Source organism: Eptatretus burgeri, chromosome 4, assembly GCF_056783735.1.
Source record: "Eptatretus burgeri isolate ZD-2024b chromosome 4, Ebu_testis_v1, whole genome shotgun sequence".
Taxonomy (NCBI): Eukaryota; Metazoa; Chordata; class Myxini; order Myxiniformes; family Myxinidae; genus Eptatretus; species Eptatretus burgeri.
In genome coordinates, this window is record NC_140964.1 from 94728725 (window position 1) to 94749854 (window position 21130).

The window sequence follows — 21130 nt, forward strand, 5'->3', positions numbered from 1 at the left end:
CGCGTGTTTCTCTCCCTCCACGCCACGCCCTTCCCTCCTCCACGCCACGCCCTTCCCTCCTCCACGCCCCGCCCTTCCCTCCTCCACGCCCCGCCCCCTCTCTCTCACTCTCCTTGCATTTCCCCCTTTCCTTTCAAAACGCGCTCAAATCACAGAAGCCCCGCCCCTCCCTCTCTTCTAGGCCCCGCCCTCTCCCCCTGCTTGCGCTTTCCCCGCCCCTTTCAACACGCGCTCGCCGCGATTCCTCTGAAGTTAAGATTGATGGGGAGTGACGGGGGGGAGGCAGTGGCTGCCTGCAGGCGGCCGGGACCGGGCGAACGGGTGGGCGAACGGGCGTCCGTGCGCTCGGAACGCTCGATGCGCTCGTCGGCGGCTCCTGGCCGTGCTGCTGCTCGCGATTCTTCTCGCTGCCGACGCTCGAACCTCGGACATAGCCAGAGCGCGCTCTTTTGGCGAAGCGCCATGGACTTCCCGGGAGTCGAGGTCATTACGGTGCTCGGAACTTTGCTTGCTCTCTGTCCTCAAGCCTTCTGCACTCAAGGTGAGACGGGGATGAGCTCTTGGTCCTCGAGTCAGTGTAAGGCGCGCAAGTCTTACTTTCACAAACTCCGAGACTTTTTGACTCCGGTGCACCACGAGGTTATTTATATATATATATATATATATATATATATATATATATATATATATATATATATATATATATATATATATATATATATATATATATATATATATGTATGTATGTATATTATGTATCGAGAAGCCTTCACCTGAAATGCTCGCCTTCTCGAACAAGACAAGATGTTCATTCGATAACCCCGTCAAAGTTAACGAGGGAATTGGCGCGTGTTGTCTCGTCTGACCAGTTTGGACGGGACAGACAGACGGTCTTAGTGATGAACCGAGGGAACGGCGGAACGCCGCTCCGCTCGTAATCGGGACGTCCTGGGGATGTGCGCAGTATTCCCCCATAACTAGAGTTTACTAACACCCATCTCCCCCTTCACTAAGTTAACTAATCACTTCATTCCCCCATAACTAGAGTTTACTAACACCCATCTCTCCCTTCACTAAGTTAACTAATCACTTCATTCCCCCATAACTATAGTTTACTAACACCCATCTCCCTCTTCACTAAGTTAACTAATCACTTCATTCCCCCGAAACCGAGTTAATAACACTCCATTCACCCATAACTGGAGTTTACTAACACCCATTTCCCCTTCACCGAGTTCACTATTCACTCCATTCCCCCATAACTAGAATTTACTAACACCCATATCCCCATAACTAGTTTACTAACACCCATTCCCCCATAACTAGAGTTTACTAACACCCATTTCCCCTTCACCGAGTTCACTAATCATTCCATTCCCCATTTACCGAGTTAATAACACTCCATTCCCCCATAACTAGAGTTTACTAACACCCATCTCCCCCTTCACTAAGTTAACTAATCACTTCATTCCCCCTATACCGAGTTAATAACACTCCATTACCACACAACTAGAATTTACTTGCACCCATTTCCCCTTCACCGAGTTCACTAAACACTCTATTCCCCATTTACCAAGTTAATAACACTCGATTCATCCATAACTAGAGTTTACTAGCACCCATCTCCCCCTTCACTAAGTTAACTAATCACTTCATTCCCCCTATACCGAGTTGATACCAATCCATTACCCCATAACGAGAGTTTACTAGCACCCATTTCCCCTTCACCGAGTTCACTAATCACTCCATCCCTTCTGTACCGAGTTAATAACACTCCATTGCCCCATAAAGAGAGTTTACTAGCACCCGTATCCCCCTTCACTGAATTAACTAATCACTCCATTTCCCCCTATAACAAGTTAATAACGCTCCATTACTCCATAACGAGAGTTTTGCACCTGTATCCCCCTTCACTGAATTAACTAATCACTTCATTCCCCCATATCAAGTTAATAACGCTCCATTACTCCATAACGAGAGTTTTGCACTTGTCTCCCCATTCACCAAGTTAACTAATCACTCCATTCCCCATATACCGAGTTAATAACACTCCATTACCCCTTACAGAGAGATTGAAAATACTCAATTTTCCTTGTTGAGAGCTTGAAGAGACGGAGAGCTTGAAAACACTCAACCGAGCTAACTAGCCTCGTTCCACTCTATACTGCCAACTTACTAACCGCCCCCATTCACCCTCATTCCGATTTTAGTACCACTCTTTCCCCTAGAATAATTTCAGAAACGCTCCATTCACCCGTACTGAGAGCTTGCTCAAACACAATTACTCCTGTAACCCGAGCTTACTAACTGCTCCATTCCCCCCACACTGAGGTTAGGAACACCCCTTCTCCCCTCCCCTCCCACCCCACACCTCCTCACACCGACCTAACCAGCATTCAGTCAGTACCCCCTATACTGAGCTAAATAACAATTCATTCCACCTACACCAAGCTCACTAACTGCCTTGGGAGATCCGGGGACACGAATCGCGGTTCAGCGACGAGGCTCCGGACACGCCAAGCGAAAGCGACAAGAGGACTTTTCTCTGCACAGGTTTGCCATCACGAGCGAGAGACTCCAAACTTCCACCGATTACTGCAAAAAAAATCAACGATTGTAAAAGAAGAAAATGTAATAATGAAAATAAATTTTCATTAAACACAAATTAACTCTGCTTCAGGTTGTGAACCACAGTGGTTAAACCAGCATCCCAGTCTCTTGTATCCCAGCCCAGATAGTCTTCCCAGGCCAGAGAGTCCTCCAAGTATTGCTCCGCTCAACGTTCTTTGTACTCATTTCTCGCATTCAACTCGCCGGTAGATGGCTCCGAAGCAGATGCTCGATCGCATTCCGGTCTCCGCATGGTGCCCTCTTGTGCTTGTTCCAGCAGAACGATGTGATGGACCATAAAAACATCACCCTTTCGGCTGAACACTCTTTTTGAACAAAAATCTCGGAGGTGGAAAAAAAACAAACTCCCCGGTCATTTACAATCAGCAGGTCACAGCCAGCAGAGGATGTAAAACACATCATGGGTGCGGAGAAAACGGCACGTCTTATTTTTCGGTATCACTTGGAGCCGCTCGGGGTCATCGAGCGGAGTGTCCCTGCTGCCAGGGAGCTTTTGACCTCCACGCCTCTGCGCTCCACAGCCTAATAAGCGCCTCCGGTTGCAGTCTCGCCGGGTCGCGGCCTCCGGGGGGCGTAAAGAGCCATCGGGGCCTCTGCTCGCCAGCTGGGTGCTAAAGCCAAGTTTCAAACATACTGTCAATATGGGGATGTCACCCAGATGTCGGAATTGCTTTGGACACATTTTCGGTGTGGGGACGTTTCTTAGGGGTCTGTATTTCTTCGGACATGTCGCCCACGTATAGACGTCTCCTTGTGGTTGGTATTGCCTCCAACGCGTCGTCGCTGCGGGGACGTTACCTTGTGGTCTGCATTGCTTGAGACGCATTGTCAGTGTGGTGACGTCTCTAGGGTCGGCATTGCCTCGGACGCATTGTCATTGTGGGGATGTCTACTCCTGGTCGGTATCACCCCGGAAAAGTTTCCCTGTGAATTTTTTTCTTCTTAAAATGTTCTCACAGTTTGAAGGCGCATCCTGATGTGCACAAACACAGCGGGTGCAAACAATGGGATCGGGGATCTCTAAACAGGGTGCTTTGACTTGCCCGAGGCGCACGATGCTGCACGAATCCTCGTGGAAAGCGCTGATGTGGCTGTGCTCGCACTCCATGCACCCTGGAGGCAGAGGATTTCAGGTTGAAATGGGACGGAACACTGCCAAGGATGCCATTCAAAGGGTCCACGAGGTCTCTCAGCTTTTGTGAACGTTTAAACTTTACAGCACTATCGCGTCAGCCTGATGAGCGATGACGCACACCACTCACTTTGTTCTCATAAAGAATTATTTACTATTTCTCTTACCAATACTTTTTTTTTCCCTGAGCTAAATTAGCCTATACCTCCCCCAGGTGGCATGTCATGCATTGTGTGCATTTCCACTCAAAATATTTCCTCTAGTCTTCCAAATTCTGGAAAACAACACCCTGGATGGAGAGATTGTACTCTGCACGGCCTTTCAGTTCAGCTGTCATTGCCGAAGCGATGAATGTATAAATGGTGAAATATTAATTGAAAAAGTCAATAAGGGGGCGAAGAATGGTGGGTTGGATCAATTTGCATAACAATTAATCAAAACTAGGTTTTGGGCAAAAGAGAGGATATTATAAATGGTTCAAGTTAAATGATGTAAGTAGGGCTGCCTGCCGTTCCAAACAAGAATGTGAAATGACTCCGCTCTTTTCCTGATTTTTGTAGCTGTTTTGCTTATGCTTTCAACCATGAATGGTGATTCACACTGCAAGCAATGCTCAACGAGCACGGTTTGCAAAGAGGAACATGGCCCTGCATGGAGTGCGGAATCGAAACGTTTTGCTCTTGTAAATACATCCGTAGGCCCTTGATTAGGTTCGCACAAATTGCAATTTAGGCTGGATAGGTCTTTCAGATGCTTTGAAATCTCAGAAATGGTAAATCTACTCAAATTACTCCGGTCAACGTGGGATACTGAGTACACCAAGCTGTCGCTGGTTCCGCAGAAGTATGAACACCACGAGGAGATGTTGACCTATAATTTCAGCACAAAGGTGAATTGTTTGTCTTTCCGCAGTTGCAATTACTGTAGAGGATTTATAGCACTGACCGAGAGAAGCAGAACGAACAGTGTTACACAAGGTACAGATTTGATCGGCTGCAGCTCGATGCACGGTCGCACTGCCACCCTTGCCTTGACTGAGCTGAGACTCTGCCGGGATCCGTGTTGTTTTGATTTGTGGCATATGAAGCAGGTTATTTTTTTTTTAATTCACAAGCAGATCAAGTGTGTAGGAGGCATTCCCAGCATTCTCATGATCGTGGTTGAGAAGACCTGCAGAATGGATGCTTTGTGATGTTGCCGGTGTGGCCGCAGGCATCATTCCCGTCCATACACGGTGTCGTGGAGCGTCGCATTTTTGGCGAGAACGGATTATGAACAAGGATGCTGGGATCACGCGATGCCGGCACGTTGTTTTTGTGACAACTGAAAGAGTGAAATGACATTTATTTTGTCGGGGATCACATTGAATCACAATTTAATTCACATTTTTTGTGCAAAATCCCGAAAAAACGCACAGAAAAATATTGCTGTTTGGGATCGTGCTGTATGGCACCCATCGAGGGCTTTGTCTGAAAACCAACCAGTATGTCAGCTTCTCGAGGTCTTGGTTTCTAACATGTAACGATGATGCAAAATAGTGAACATGGTCCGTGTGCGAAACCATCATGTCCGTGTGTCACGCAAGGTGCACGCTCGTGACTGTACAGACTTGTTGGAAGCACTCGCTATCCATCTGGCTCAGGGACTCAGCAGCTGCAAGAGCTGTTTGCGATCACCCTTCGGCCCGTCTCGGTTCGACAGAGCAGACGTAGAAAGCTTGGGCTATGGGCCCTGTGCATGGCAGGGCCTTCTCTATAATTAAATGACAAAGAGTCCAGGATAAGGTCAGCAAAGGGCATTTCCTAAGCTTCAAATTGTCTCTGGAGCCAGCGTGCCCCACCACTCTCTAAACATTTATGGTTTATTTCCACATCACATGTGCGATGTTTTCTTTCTCTTTTTTTTTTTTTTTTTTTTTTTTTTTCTCTTGGCGTTTCTTTCACCTTTTTGTCAGGTCCAGGTGGTACAGACTGAACAGTGAGAGTCTGAGGTGCAGTTCCGTATGCTCTTTTTAATGGCACTTTTTTGTTCGTTGTGAATATATGTTTTTCTTTAACCATCGCTCACCTTACCGATTCATGAAAAATGCAATGTATTTTTAACTAATGTTATTCGTGATTCATGAACTTATGGCCTGTGATTGCGCTGCGGAAGTGTGTTTTTGTTTCGCACGCTCACGCACAATCTCACATTCAGTTCTGGTCCACTGAATTCCTCTTTTCACAGTTTTCTTGGTCTTGTTTCCAATGATTAAGTGTTCTTAGGTGTATTTCATTTCCCTGGGGAGTTTTTTGTTTGTTTATATAGCTGTATTTATTCGCAATAACAACATGGGGGAACTCATGTCTTTACAGGATCGCCTCACAATGCCTTTATCAGCCTAGCTGCACTCTCTTTTCCCAGATAGTGGGACAAACTACATGATAGGTTGACCTCGATCAACCGAGATGATGTCAAATTCACTGCTAAAACAACTGTGATTCAAGCAGTGATTTTCCCCCCCCCCACCCCGTGAATTTTCACTCCACAATAGGGCAGCTTCCTTAGGCCTTATTAATTTGCGATGACGTGTAATACGTGGACTTGAGATTGGATGTGAGTCTGACGCAAAACTGCCGAATAGAAATGTCGCAAAATTGAGGAATTTCACAATAATGTTTTTGTTCTTATTACCAACTCGTCATTGTGATCGTAAGAATGTCAGAATAATGAAACGATGTTATAACCAATAAACTTTTATGATGAAAAGCTATTCATATATCATGAGTCATCAAAGTCACGGCACATTTGTTCTTGCCTTGCAGTGAACCTGCTCGACTCAAAAACAGCCCAGGAGGGCCTTGGTTGGGTGGCCTCTCCTTCGGAAGGGGTAAGCAGCTCAGTTCAACAGTCACACGAGAGGGGGTGCAAGGCAATCACCTGCTTGCAGTAGCCCTACAGCCAATCAAGGACCTTGCTGTTTGGAGGCTTCTACGTCCGTGCTTAGTTTCTCAGACAGCAATTGTTAAGATGATAATTATGATGATGGTGATTACTTTTATAATTATTATTATTTCTGATTACTTATTATTATCATTATCGTCATTAACCTCCGCCATCGAAGATCGGAGGTTACTGTTTTCACCCCCTTTGTGTTTGTTTGTTTGTTTGTTTGTGAACAGTATTACGGAAAAACTTGACGGATTTTGACGAAACTTGGTTGGGGGATTAGGTATGGTCCAAGGATCATGCCATTAGATTTTGGACTTGGTCCAAAATCCAATATGGCTGCTATGGCGGCCATTTTGAAAAAATATTTTAATATTTTTTTGTTTGCATTTCTACATGTTATAAGTGATTTCCAACAAAAAACATGCCAAAATTATAATTGCGGCTGATTTTGGAACTTCAGGTGGATATACCCACGTAAAATCAATTTCTGTCTCAAGGAATCTAGTTATGACGAATGAATTGAGTATGTAAAAGGGAAAGTTGCAAACTATAACTCTGTGAGCACTGTTGACGTCAAATTGAATGAATAGGATATCAGGTTCACTGGAGTGACCTAGCAGTATTGGCGGCAGAGGTTTTGCGCTCTACCGAGTGCTCCCCCTCTAGTTACCTCTGCCACCGAAGGTGAAGGAGGTTATGTTTTCACCCCTCTCTGTCTATTTGTCTGTCTGTCTGTCTGTCTGTCTGTCTGTCTGCAGGATATCTCAAAAAGTTGTGGACGGATCCAGATGAAATTTTGTGGACCGGATGTGTGACAAGGACGAACTGATTCGATTTTGGTGAAGATCCGGATCCGGATCCAATTACGAGAATTTTTTAGTGATTCTTCACCATTGAGAGATGTGGCCAAAAATGATATATAGCACGATATCTCAAAAACTTGTGGATGGATTCAGATTAAATTTGGTGGACAGGTTGTGTGTGTGTGTGTGTGTGTGTGTGTGTGTGTGTGTGTGTGTGTGTGTGTGTGTGTGTGTGACCACGACGAATCAATTTGATTTTGGTTAAGATCCGAATCTGGATATGAGAATTATTTAATTTCTAAAGTGATTCTTCACCATTGAGAGATAGGGCTAAAAACGATATATCGCATGATATTTCAAAAATGTATTGGGCCCGATATGTTCTCGTGGAGCAGGCATTATGTGGCGGAGGTATGCGCTCTACCGAGTGCCCTTCTAGTTTTGAATGTGGCAGTGAAGCTCATTCATATTGTGTTTTATTCTGAGCATTCTTTTTATGGGTTCAATCTGCAAAATATTCAGATCCAACTGAAGTGTTGTTTGATGCAGTGCCAGCTAGGAATGCTAAATTATCTCACATAGTCCTTTTAGTGGGGATGTCAAGCCGGCTGTCCCTTTTACATGCATTTGCAAATGTTGGCGATCCCATGGTGTTTTTAACACATGTCGGCATTTTCCCTTTATTCCCAGTGTTACCCCAACCAGTCTTTCAATATATGTTTTAGAGTCATAGGTTCATTATGTTGATTATTAGTCCCTAACTTGCCTCATTAAAACTTCCTGCTGTGCAACCACTGATATGGCCACAAGGGGCTCCATTACATGTAATACTTCACATTGTTATTGTTGTTGTAATATGATTTTATTTTCCTTTATATTCTATTATTTGCACAAAATTATAAACTACAATCAAATTACAGTCAAACGTTTAGTCTTACGCAGTCACCGGTTTATACGGGCATGGGTTACACTCGGTTAAAGTAGTGTACTGTGCACGCATCAGCATTATGTATTGTGCAATATTCTTCTTTGCGTTGAACAGCATTTTTGGTATTTTATTTTTACTTTTAACATAAATAAAACGAACAGCACTATAGAAACATAAAAGTGATGTTAGAATTTGCTTTCCACAAGCCATTGACGGATAGTTTTCTTGCATGCTCGTTATTGGGAATGAATTTTGTTTTTCCTCTTTCATGAAAGTTAACTGATGATATAAAACTTGGGCATGAGTTTTAAAATACATTTCAAACGAAAATATCTGGGTTTATTTTGAGGTCGCAAACGAGAATTTAGATAGCAGTCAAGAAATGATGAACACACCTGTTTTGTTTGAATTGTATTCCAACTTTATATGCTCTATAGATCGAAAGGTTTCCGTACATGAGGAGGCTCTAAGATAATGGGAATCTGTCTGAGTTGCGGTGATCCTTTGGCTGGAAAATGTTTTGCTCATTGTGGTCAGCCAATCGTGGGAACTGAATTGGCAACACTCTGTTTCACTACCACACACTCGACATGCAAAGTGCAGTTATGTAACCTCAAGATCACAGGCATCCTTTTGAGACTCTCACATCTTTGATGAGCTGAACCATCAGTCCCATTTTATGGCAGCACTGACGAGGGTGTTGGGGGTGTGGGCAATGACTGCATTCTGTAAAAGAAAAGGACAATCTGGAATACAGTAATTTTCCACATATCAATAATGCAGCTCGTTGTTTGTCATGGCACTGATCTGCAGAACAAGTCCTGTGATCATTATCAAGTGTATGTTGATGTGAGAACTTGCATTCATGTTCTTACACTGCCTAGCTGCATGTTAAGAAGGTGAAATGAAAGGCCACAGCCATCTGTCCGTGTTCAGTGAGCATGACGCTGCGTTCGTTCTTTGCTCTATGGACATATGACTTTGATGTGGAGCCTGGCACAGAGGGAGGGAGAACACAGGTTGGGTGCAGGCCTACGTCAAATAAAGCAGTTATATTGTTTATACTTTTGAATATGTTTCATTTTCTTATCACAAGTATTGAAAGGAGGCTGCTATAAAGGAAATATAAGTAGACGTAATGAGAATGAGAGATCCTTCTTTTCGTATAAAGGTATGGAAGGCTGAGGGGGCATTCAAAACATTATTGGAATGAGATACAATAATCCAAGAAACACCAAAGTTTCCTTTTTTTCAATATATCAGAATAGACAATCTGGAAGGAAATATGTTTCTTACTACTACTCATAAAAAGCTAGTTGTTGGTGTTGCCGAAGCAATTTCTTGGCAAGGGTTATACTGGGTGGAGTGCCATTGCCTTCCGACACTCACAAACTGAGAAATAATAGAAACATTCATTTTTCTTGTACGATTGTATTTTGTTCTGAGAAAAACTTTGAACTTCCGCACATACAGTATGTACTACAGTATATTTGACATAATGTCAGTATCTACACTATAAGAGAGTCGTGTGCGTGTGTGTGTGCGTCACAATTTTTCTCAGAGATGGCTGAACCGATCTTCGTCAAACTTTCAGAGGTTCATCAGTGAGTGCTAGGGAGTGCTTTAGAAAAAGTAAAATTCGATTAAAAAAAATCCCTCTATCGTGCCTCAGCCTTTGTAGCTATGTTAAAGGTAAATATTAAATGATCCCCGGCCCCATTGCTTAGTGGGTGTAGGGAAGTGTTTTCGGCCCCCACCAAAAAATACAATTTTTTTTATTTATTAAAAATGCCAACATGATTAGAATAGCTGTGGGCAATGCCAGGTACCCCTGCTAATGATCAATAAAACTTACTGAAATTAATAGACCTTGTTCTTTTATCATTTATTATTATTATCATCATCATCTGGACCTCAATGCCTCATGAAAGTGCATTCCTGCAAGTAAAAAGACTGTTGATTATTTCGGCTCATAATTATAGTGGTAGTTTGGAGAAATGATAACAGATATTGACTTGCTGAGAAGTCAAGTGTGAGTTCTGAGAAAAATGGGTTCAATGCATAAGTTTGCATTTCTAATCCCATTCAACTCCAGCTGAACCAAGATAAATATCGACCTCAAAGATTGTTGAAAACTGCCATTGATTCCGAAAAGTGTACCGACCTGAAAATAATACTTTAACACACTCGTCTCAAATTGGTCTTTGATCTGGGGGGGAGTCTGGTTTACTTCTCTGGAGATCAATTTTAAATGCTGACACAGCAAAGTGTAATCATTTCAAAAACCTGTTTTGACAATGATCTACAAATGTTAAATAACTTGAGTAAAGAAGATGCTTCTTCGAGAATATGAACGAAAGACAAACATACATACATACATACATACATATACATATATATCAATGCTTTTACAAGGGGGGATTTTTTTCATAAAATGAAAGGTGTGGTCAGACTCAGTGGCATCATGTTTCTGGCCAGCGGTCACAAGTATGGGAGGTCAGTGGTCCACACCCGACCCTGGCCGAGTCATATCAAAAACGTTAAAGATGGTACATGCTACTTTCTTACTTGATGCTCATCCATCTATAATTCCAGCAATCTGTGTTTGTGTGTGTGTGTGTGTGTGTGTGTGTGTGTGTGTGTGTGTGTGTGTGTGTGTGTGTGTGTGTGTGTCTGTAACCGCTGTTTCTTGACAACCACTGGTCCGATCTAATTGAAACTTGCCAGGTATATTGCTGGGTCATGAGATGTGCCTTTTCAAGGTTTGATATTAATCGGACAAGTGGTTCCCAAGTTCTGGCCATTTATTTACCAAACCAATGACAGGACACGTTGCTGCGTAGGCGTGGCCAATGGGGAAAGGGTGCCATTTAGTTACTAATGACAGGACACGTTGCTGCGTAGGCATGGCCGATGGGGAAAGAGCGCGTTCCCCATTACGGGTTACAACGTACAGATTTCCGAATAGTGATGACTTACTGTTGGTTCACGAAAAAATATTTTCACGAAAAAAATAAGTGACCACTATATTCGTTATTGTTGTCTGTCTGTCCTGAGCATACCTCCGTGGGTTTTGATCCGATCCTGACAAAATTTTGGTGGGAGGTTTATATCACGATCTAGTTGTGTTTTCCTGAAAATTGGCATGGGTGGAGCCACGCCCAAATTATGGCACCATTATGGGTGGAGCCACGCCCAAAAAACATGTTTTTAGGGGGTAGCCGATTTCAATTTGCTTCTTCTCCGAGGGGGTTTGTCGAATCTGACAGGGGTTACGGTATTTGGTTAGCCCAATGGCACCTGCATAGCCACACGGAGCTCGATTTTTCATTTTCGTCCCATGGTCAAGGTCACAAGGTCACAAACTTGGAAAATTGCGAATTTTGACATAAAAAACATTTCTTCTCCGAGGGGTTTGTCGAATCTGGCAGGGGTTTCGGTATTTGGTTAGCCCAATGGTACCTGCATAGCCCCACAGAGCTCGATTTTTCATTTTCGTCCCAAGGTCAAGGCCACAAGGTCACAAACTTAGAAAATTGCGAATTGTGTTTTTAGGGGGTAGCCAACTTCAATTTGCATCTTCTCCTAGGGGGTTTGTCGAATCTGGCAGGGGTTTCAGTATTTGGTTAGCCCAATGGCACCTGCATAGCCCCACAGAGCTCAATTTTTCATTTTCCTCCCAAGGTCAAGGTCACAAGGTCAAGGTCACAAGATCACGAACTTAGAAAAATTTGAATTTTGACATAAAAATCATACGAACGCCCAAACTTTGAGAGCGAGGATGACAATATTTTTTTATGCATAATCTTAAGGTCATTCCCCACCTAAAGTCTTGAAACCATTTTGCTCTACCTCGAACACCTTGCCCGTGGCGCCCCCTTGAAGTTTCTTTTTACGCTGATTTCCTCAAAGTATAGATAATCCGAGGAGTGTGAAATGCCATATAGCCTATATGACGTTATATTGTTCCTGGAATGTTCCAGAGGAAGTTTTGACCAAAGGTCATAATCCTTGACCTTTGACCTTTAAAGGTCACAAAGGTCAAATTTTCAAAGTTGTGGGAATCGAACCGGGTTTTCGACCTTCTTCGACGAACTAACTCCAATAAGCTATAGCACGTATCCTGTTTCCTTATTTTAATGTCCACAACATTGTTTTGTGACCTTTAAAGGTTATACAAAGGTCAAATTTTGAAAGTTGTTGAACGAAACCGGGTTTTCGACATTTTGCAGCTAATAACCTGTCACTCGTAGCACATCATGTTGATCATTTTTATAACTTGGTCAAATATTATCACATTGTCTCATCCTTGACTTCTGAAACAATCTACATCGTCAAATACCGCTCATGAACCATCGTGTCTTCAGACTTGTGTTCTAATAATTTCTCGATTTCTTCTGCACATTTATAGATAAACACAATGCCCCAATCCAGTCGTTGTTTACGAAAGCAAAGGAACGGCCTGTGTGGTTGTTGAAAGTTTTTTTTTTGCACGTACGGCCACGCACATATGGACACGTGAGAGCGAAGGAATGGCCTGTGCGGTTGCTTGAAAGTTTTTTTTCCCACGTACGGGCACGCGAGACCGAAGGAACGGCCTGTGTGGTTGTTGTTTCTGGCATGCGGTTTGAAACTTTTTTTTTTTTGCACGTACGGCCACGCACTTATGGCCACACATGTACGGGCATGCGAGAGCGAAGGAACAGCCTGGGTGGTTGTTTCTGGCACGCAGTTTAAAATTTTTTTTTTTTTTTTTGCACGTACGGCCACGTACTAGTAATTTAAATGATAGAGCATGGACAAACCCTGTGGGTTGGCATTCATGGGGTAGGCAATTGTCTTGCTGAGGTTTGAGAGAAAAGTAAGGTCTGGAAGATGGTGGTACCCAGAGTGGTCCAGCAAGTGATATCACTTTCCCAAAGCTCATTGCTGTGCTTTCCCCAAGCTCACTCCTCAAGGATAAGCTTCTGTTTCATGCTGATGAAGGCCAATGAGTCTGCAACACATGTCCAGGGATGTTCCTTCCCTGCGGTGAAATGGTCTATAAAATTGAGAATGTGATTCTCTTCCTGGTATTGGCTGCAGTATAATCCTACACAGAACTAAAGGTCTGCAGAGCTCATGTCTATTAGGCAGAGCTTATGCAAATGTTTAGCTCGCCGAGTCTCTTTTAAAAACACACACACACACACACACACACACACACACACACACACACACACACACACACACACACACACACACACACACACACACACACACACACACACACACACACACACACACACACACACACACACCACTCGCTCCCTCCGGGAGCAGCCTGGGGGGCGGGTTGGGGTGGAGGGTGGGGAATATTGGGGGAGGTGGAGACAATGTATTTTGTACCTTGAATAGTTATCCCCCATCTCCCCAGCAGGGGTCACTAAAGCACTTGTACCATGACACTTGTACAGGTGAAAATCATAAGCTGCCCCCCCCCACCTCCCACCCATGAGTGGGGCCTGTGTCCCTGATCTGACCCTGGGTACCCCCCACATATATGCAAAATTTGGTGAAGGTTGGGCCTCCCTGTGTTTTTTGTGTGATTTTTCAGATGTATACATACACATACCCACAGAGAATTGCCTTATTTAATATCGTAGCATCTAGGATATACAGTATGGTACTGTGCAAAAGTTTGGGATATTTTCACTTTTATGGTGCTATTCGTGCTAAACATTTATGGGAAGTAAGAAGTACATAATACAGGAAGATAATAATTCATATTTCTGTGAAAGTCAATTTAATATCAGTTACCTTTAATATATAAAGTACAAGCAGATACTGCTTCACCATGCAGTTCCAAATGAAAATTGTTTAATCGGAAGAGGATTCATTCTCCAACAAGATAACGATCCAAAACACACTTCCAATTTTGTAAAACGGTATTTGGAGAATAAATTTAGAGAGTCTTGTGTGTTCAAAGTGTGAGAATGGACACCCCAGAGTCTGGAAATGAGTCCTATCAAGGCCTTATTGGATTACCTGAAAGCAGAGTAGACCAAGAGGAACCCATCTAACCCGATATAACCGTGAAATGTACTACTCGATATTTGGCACAATATTCCTGACAGAGTGCTTTAAATAGTCGGCTTAAAGAATGGCAAAGTCAAATGCTGTCACCAAGCAGATGAATGTAGTTCGTGGTGCATCATTAACAGGGATATAAGCCAAAAGTCTTCAAAGCCACTAAGTGTATGAAACAGCGATGTGTTACCCTGAGGAGCCCCAATAAGGGGGAAACTAGTCGGTAGCTTCGCTTTTCATCTGTTTGGTGTCAGAATTTGAATTTGACATTCTTGCACTGCTTGAGGCCATTCTGGGTTTGCAGTCATTATGTCGTCTTGATGGTATTATCACGGCATTTGTCCAGGTCTTTCAGTCATCACATTCATTAACTCCTGACTATACACACACATATATATATATATATATATATATATATATATATATATATATATATATATATATATATATATATATATATATATATATATATATATATATATATATATATTTATAAACACACACACACACAATTCCCACACTAGAAATGGCACTCCCACGCTGTACACCTGGAAATCCTAGAATTGGCACTCCCACACTGTACACCTGAAAATTATTTTTGGGATATACTGCAACCATATTTTGCCTGGCAAGCACACACATTTATTTTTTTAAATAAATGGTCTAGGCTTGTGGAAGAGCTCAGACACAGAACAGACCAGGCGACAACATAACAAAGGGAACAGCAGGAGAAAGGGGAAAGGCCAATTCGCAGGGTGGAGGGAGAAGGCAATGGGAGAAGGTAGATGGAGACGGACAAGCAAGGGATGCAGGTATTTGTTAATTGTTAATTCATGAACATTGTTAATTTTTGTGACGTAAAAAGCCATGTGATCAATTTCAAAGTTTTAATCACATATGATATTACCTTTTTTGTTTAATGGCAGTTATATTCAAGTACAAATACATATAGATAAAATAAAAACAGATATATTTAAAACCAAATAAACCTCTTCCAGATGTGGTCGAAGGTGGTGGTACATCTTCTTTTGCCTCCTTCTTCAATGAACGTGCGAGTATTTATTGATCACAGGCAAATTTAATAACCCGGCAATCCAGTAATGCCAGCATATATTCGACGAATATCATCTAATTTAACTTCTAAGGTAACAATTTTACAACGCCTCTTAGCCTATCTACAGGACAGGATATTTGTTTATGTGCGAAACAAAGTATAGTAGTTCTTTGGTGATTTAGCAATCTCCTGATTTTGTACTTTAGTGATGTATTCCAGTGTCTTTATCAGTGTTGTAAGTTCTGAAAACGCTCAGTAATAAAAGATATGGCTTTTAAAACGACGTAAGTGTGAGTTGAGATTACAACTATCGAGAAGTACATTAATAATGCGATGACATAATTCATGACTGTCTCATTCAATGCCCATCGAAATCCTCAGCTGAGAAATGTCTGTCATCAAGGTTTTGACCTTTCATGCAATTCTGGAACCTCTCTGCAGAGTTGGTCAGCAACATTAGTTATGTCCAAATATCATAATAAAGAGACGGAAATCAGAGAGAAATTGATCAGCGAGCGAGAGAAGATCGAGAGACCAGATAAGAGAGAAGAGAGAAGAGAGAAATCCAAAAATTACCAAAGACAATGATTTGATGATACCAAATTACCAAAAATTACCAAAGACCTCTAATTGGGATTTTGTACAACGTAATGATTTTCACTATGAACCTTGGACAACATTCCTGCCAAACATAATTGCCCTGCCACCAATATATTGCAGTCTTAAAACTTACCTTTTGGTGCAATACCAATCGATGAAGTGATGTGTTAAATCCGGAGATGGATCCTGAGGTGCTGACAGAGCAACTCTTTCCCATATTCCAGACATATTGAGTTATATTTCTCTCATGATTACCAAATTATTTTAGGAAAAGTTTGTTCTTTTGATTACAATGTTGAATCAAAATATGTGAGAACATTGATGAGACTCAGGAAACATACTGAAATTGGAAGCGATGAAAGATGTGAAATTTGAGATGCTGTTTAAGGTACTGTATTAAGTATGCGAGTGAGAACGGAGGCCACAAATAGTGCCAACAAAAACTCTTACAGTCCTTATTGAAGTGAAGCTGCAATGTCTTATGTGCAGGGCTCCAAGCAGGTGTTTGCCACTTTAATGGGTGTGTCTTGCAGACCACAACCTTGTGTATTATGTATTGCAGCAGAAGGACCTTTAGAATGCTTCAGATATTTTGAATCTCTTTTGGCTGATGAATCTCAAAATAGTACCTTCAGGGAAATGCTCCAGGTTTGTTTTGCTTACTGTAAAATATGGAATGTGAATATAACAGAAGGCAAAAAAACCCACTGAAATCAGTAACGAGTGCTTTGTACGTGGAAAATGATGTCATGTTTTTTTTTTATGCTGCTGGAATTTGAGTCTTTGAGCTTCTGATTCTTCTCAGCCACTTTTACTCAACATCACGATATGAGATAGATCTTGTGCTGTTGTTTCTCAAGGGCATGTTGTGGATGAATCGCAGCATCTGTAAAGATTTGGATTGACTTCAGTCTGCTAAATTGATAATGCAGAGTTTGAAATTGCTATAATAATTTTTTTTTTTTAATTCTCAGTCTCTTTGCCTGGCCTTGTTGCGAGCTCTCCATGCAGTTTCTTGCTGAATGTGATAAAGCAACCTCATGGGGTTGGGAATATTAGGCGAAGCAAAAATGTGTAATCACAGCATGAGTGTTCGACCCATTGTGTTTTTTTACGATCTATACCCTGGCGGGGTTCTTGGTCTGTTCATATGTGTTCAAACACATTGCAGGTGCATGGATCTTGCAGTTGATGGGAAGTATAAATCAGCAGGTAAACAAATAAATTATCAAACAAACAAATTGTTATTAAACAAGCAAACAAACACGTTCGAAGCATGAAGGCTGCTTTTGAGACAGTAATGGCCTAATGGAGTCTTTGTTCTCTGCTTGGCATGTGGAGTCTGCTTTCTCTATTCTTTGCCTCAGTTCTCTCAGTTGTGGCATATTCTGCCTCTTGTAACAACCTGCCATCTTGGTTCTGCCGGTCAAGTCATTGACTCGGAAAAGCAGTTTCAAGAACTATCTCATATTGAATGATGTCACCATACTCTTCTCAAGAGCAGACCATTGTGTGCCACATGGTTAAAAGTTTTTTTCTACTGTGGGAGGGGACGTGTTATAGCTGGAGCAATCACCAGGCTTGCAGGAGAAATAGTGCTGATAAGATCAATGTTTCTCTCATAATGACAGACAGGTTATTTAAATGGAACAAAGGCATAAACTCATCAGATGATGACAGAAAGACCTGTTCTGATGATGTGATTGTCCAAGCCTTTTGAACAATTGCCATTAAACACACTGAAAATATTGTTATGTGGAAGGGGGGGGGGTGGATCCATAGTTAGACTGTGATAAGTGTAACATGTTGCGTGTGTTTTGATTAGATTAGATTGCCATGTAACAGGGAAATATCAGATTAAGTCGTTTGTTGCAAGTGATGCTGAGGACGCAGCGTATGTAATTTATAGACAGGGTACAGATTAATTATGTATATGTAAAAACCTCTTGGAGGTGGGGGCTAGGTGTGGACTTCCCATTGCAGAAGCACACATGTCGTGTGTGCCAAAGGCGAATTATCATCTATCTGGCCAGTGTGTGCCAGCCATGGTGGCACAGTGAGCTGCAGAGTCCAGAAGAAAAGATGTTGATATATATTTTTAGGGGCCGCCCTCATGGGCGGGACCAGGGAGAAAAACTCCTTCTCGGAGGAAGAAGAGGACTGGGTCCACTGTGAGTTGGCGAAAGAAGAACGCCATGCACGAGTGTGGAGACCAGAGAGTCGACCAGTGGGGTCCACTGTGAGGGTACAAAGAGAGGCTCATGGGGGCGAGAGAGTCCATGAGGAGAGTGAACGTGCAAGAGAGATTAGGGTGCACGTGAGTGCAGGAGAAGGAGGTTCAAGAGGAGAACTTTGTCGAGACTGGAGAGTCTACCGGGGAGTCCACGACCACAAAAGAGGACAAGGAGAGGCTCTTGATTCCACATTACAGTTTAAGAGACGCTGGAGAGAAAGGAGAGGCTCGTGTGCAAGGAGGTCGGAGACGTCGCTTGGAGGAGAAGCCTTGTGGGGAATTGACCCAAGCTGGGATCACCCTGTGGTTTTGGAGGGCCAGGAGGCTTCTACAGAAAAAGGACAAAAGGGGACCATGATGGCCTAGTTGAAGGCCTACACGTCACTGGCCCTGCTTGTCACTGGTTCCCATCTCCCTCCTGTTCTGCAAAGCGGAGACCATCGAGTCCTGCGCCCACCCTGTGCATCAGAGAAATGGGAAGTCCCGCCTGAATTATTGTGTTGCTGTGAAAGTGAGATCTGTGGTGCCTAGTGGTTCGGAGTTGAGCTTTTATTTCTCCTCATTGTTTATAAGTTTGTGTATCCCATTATCCTTTTTGTGTGTTTTTGACTCGCTTGGTTTGCTCCGTTATTATAACGTCTTGCCGACCCGCTTCCTTGTGCTTTTCATGATAAAAATCAACCCTTTAAAACGTAAGAGCATGTTTCAGCCATCTGCTTTCCGTCATTTCGGCTCATTTGGGTCACCTTGAGGAATGGTAAAGAAGAGGAACTATTGAATGCAGTGCTTTAAAAGACCGCTTCGACCATTTCTCGGGTCGTAAGGTCCTGGCTCTGAGTAATTCAATCTTAACAGATACTCGGACGTGACTATATTTGCAGTTGTGCTGAGTGGCAATGCAAAAGCACACTGTTTGTCAGCAATCCACAGGTCCGCCTGATCTTTAATGAGGAGGTAATTCAACACTGACATATTCGATTTCAATATTGATCGTTCAAATTTGAAATGTCTCAAATATCTTTGACTCTTTAGAAAATGCTGAAAACCTGTTTTCCAACAACAAAAAAAACGATGAATTTGGAACATGAATGCAAGAATATAGTTTTATTACAGACTTAAAATATTAATGGGATAAATCTGGACATAAGGTTTCTGGATTACATTAATTATGTTGACCCCAAAAGTACTGTGGAGCTGCTTTTTCACCAATCCCCATAACCATGGCAGTGAACACCACGGAGCTGCTTGTTCACCAGCGTCCCGTAACTATGGCAGTGAGTAACATGGAGCTGCTAGTTAACTAGCCGCCTGCAACTATGGTAGTTAGTACCATGGAACTACTTGTTGACCAGCATTCTGTAAGCATGGCATTTAGTTGTGTTGGAACTTCTTATTCATCATCGGCCTGTAACCATAGCAGTTAATACCATGGAGCTTCGAGTTCACCATCAGCTTGTAACCATGGCAGTTAATACCATAGAGCTGTTAGTTCTTCAGCAGCTTGCAACCATGGCAATTAGCTATTTCAGCGATGCAGATGAACTGTTTTTTTTCAAAAGGTTGATCACTTTTATAGTGTAGTTTTCCATATTATTTATACTCAAACATGGAACTTTGCTAGGTTTCATATTGCACTGTTGCAGAGGTCTCTGTAGAAATGTTGAAAATCAATGCTTTACCAACGTTGCAAATGATTGTATTCATCAAATTCATTCCAGGAGTATGAATCCTTATTGAATGCTCAGTATTTCTTTGTCACCCAAAGATGGAGTGTCATTCAATATTACTCAGATTTTGTGATGCTCTAAGCAGAAAATACAAACTTTACAGTGCAACAAAACTTGATTAACGCAGCAACTCTGACTTTTGAACAAATGTTAACCTGCTGTTGTTCCCATCTGAACCTCTCTCTCATAATGCCGGGAACCAGCATTTGAACCCCGTATACCATGTGTGTTTATGAATTGTCTGCTAACGTCCTTGTAATTCATATATGGTAGATATATACTGATGTCTAATAGTGTCTTTGATCTGCAGATTATATGTATGCAAACTTCTCCATAGGAATCTACATCAATATAGAAATAAATAAAAACCCAAAAAAGACTAAAAATGGAACATGGTGCTTCCTTTTTTGATGCTCAGTATTTAGAAGACAGAACACAGACAGACCAGATAGGTTGGCATCCATTGGGGAGGGATTGGGGGGGAGGGAGGGGCAGAAAATTTATTCTTAATCTCCCCACTGAGTGCTGAGAGTAAAGCGACATCACAGAGATGGCATCATCGGTACCCCCAGAAGTTATGTCACTTTCCCCGAGTTCAGCGGCTGTGTTTGTTTGAAGTCAAATCCAGTTTTGTCTACATGTGTGAGTGATTTCCATTGCAGCTCCTCCATGAGCCGTTGACCCTGCAGCAAAAAAATAATTGACTATCTCAAAAATTATGGAAAGTAGTTGGTAGAAGCAGTTTAATCCCCAGACTATAGCAAGTGCACATTGTGGTATTGCGTTGCACCAGTCTTTATTTTGATAAACAGTGTATTGGGATTGAGTTAAGAAAGCTGAGCACTCCGCGCCATTAAAGCTTGGTATCCAGAAGATACCATTGATCTTGGAGGATTGCACATGCGAGCTGAGATGCGTTCACTCACATTCTTGTGAATCTTTCATACAGAATATGGTTGTGATTTAAAGTTCTATCATGCGTTCTCTCTCTCTCTCTCTCTCTCTCTCTCTCTGTCTCTGTC

General features: G+C 42.4%; 1 protein-coding gene across 1 annotated transcript in view; it reads left to right on the forward strand.

Moving 5' to 3' along the window:
* The first annotated feature begins 246 nt into the window (after nt 1-246).
* Nucleotides 247-21130, forward strand: part of LOC147028706 (ephrin type-A receptor 4-like) — a 137678-nt gene continuing 116794 nt past the window's right edge. Inside the window, exons 1-2 of the mRNA XM_085879376.1 lie at nt 247-541; nt 6568-6632. Of these exons, the coding sequence (XP_085735502.1) occupies nt 262-541; nt 6568-6632 (345 nt within the window). The 5' untranslated portion in view covers nt 247-261. The remainder of the gene's footprint in view (nt 542-6567; nt 6633-21130) is intronic.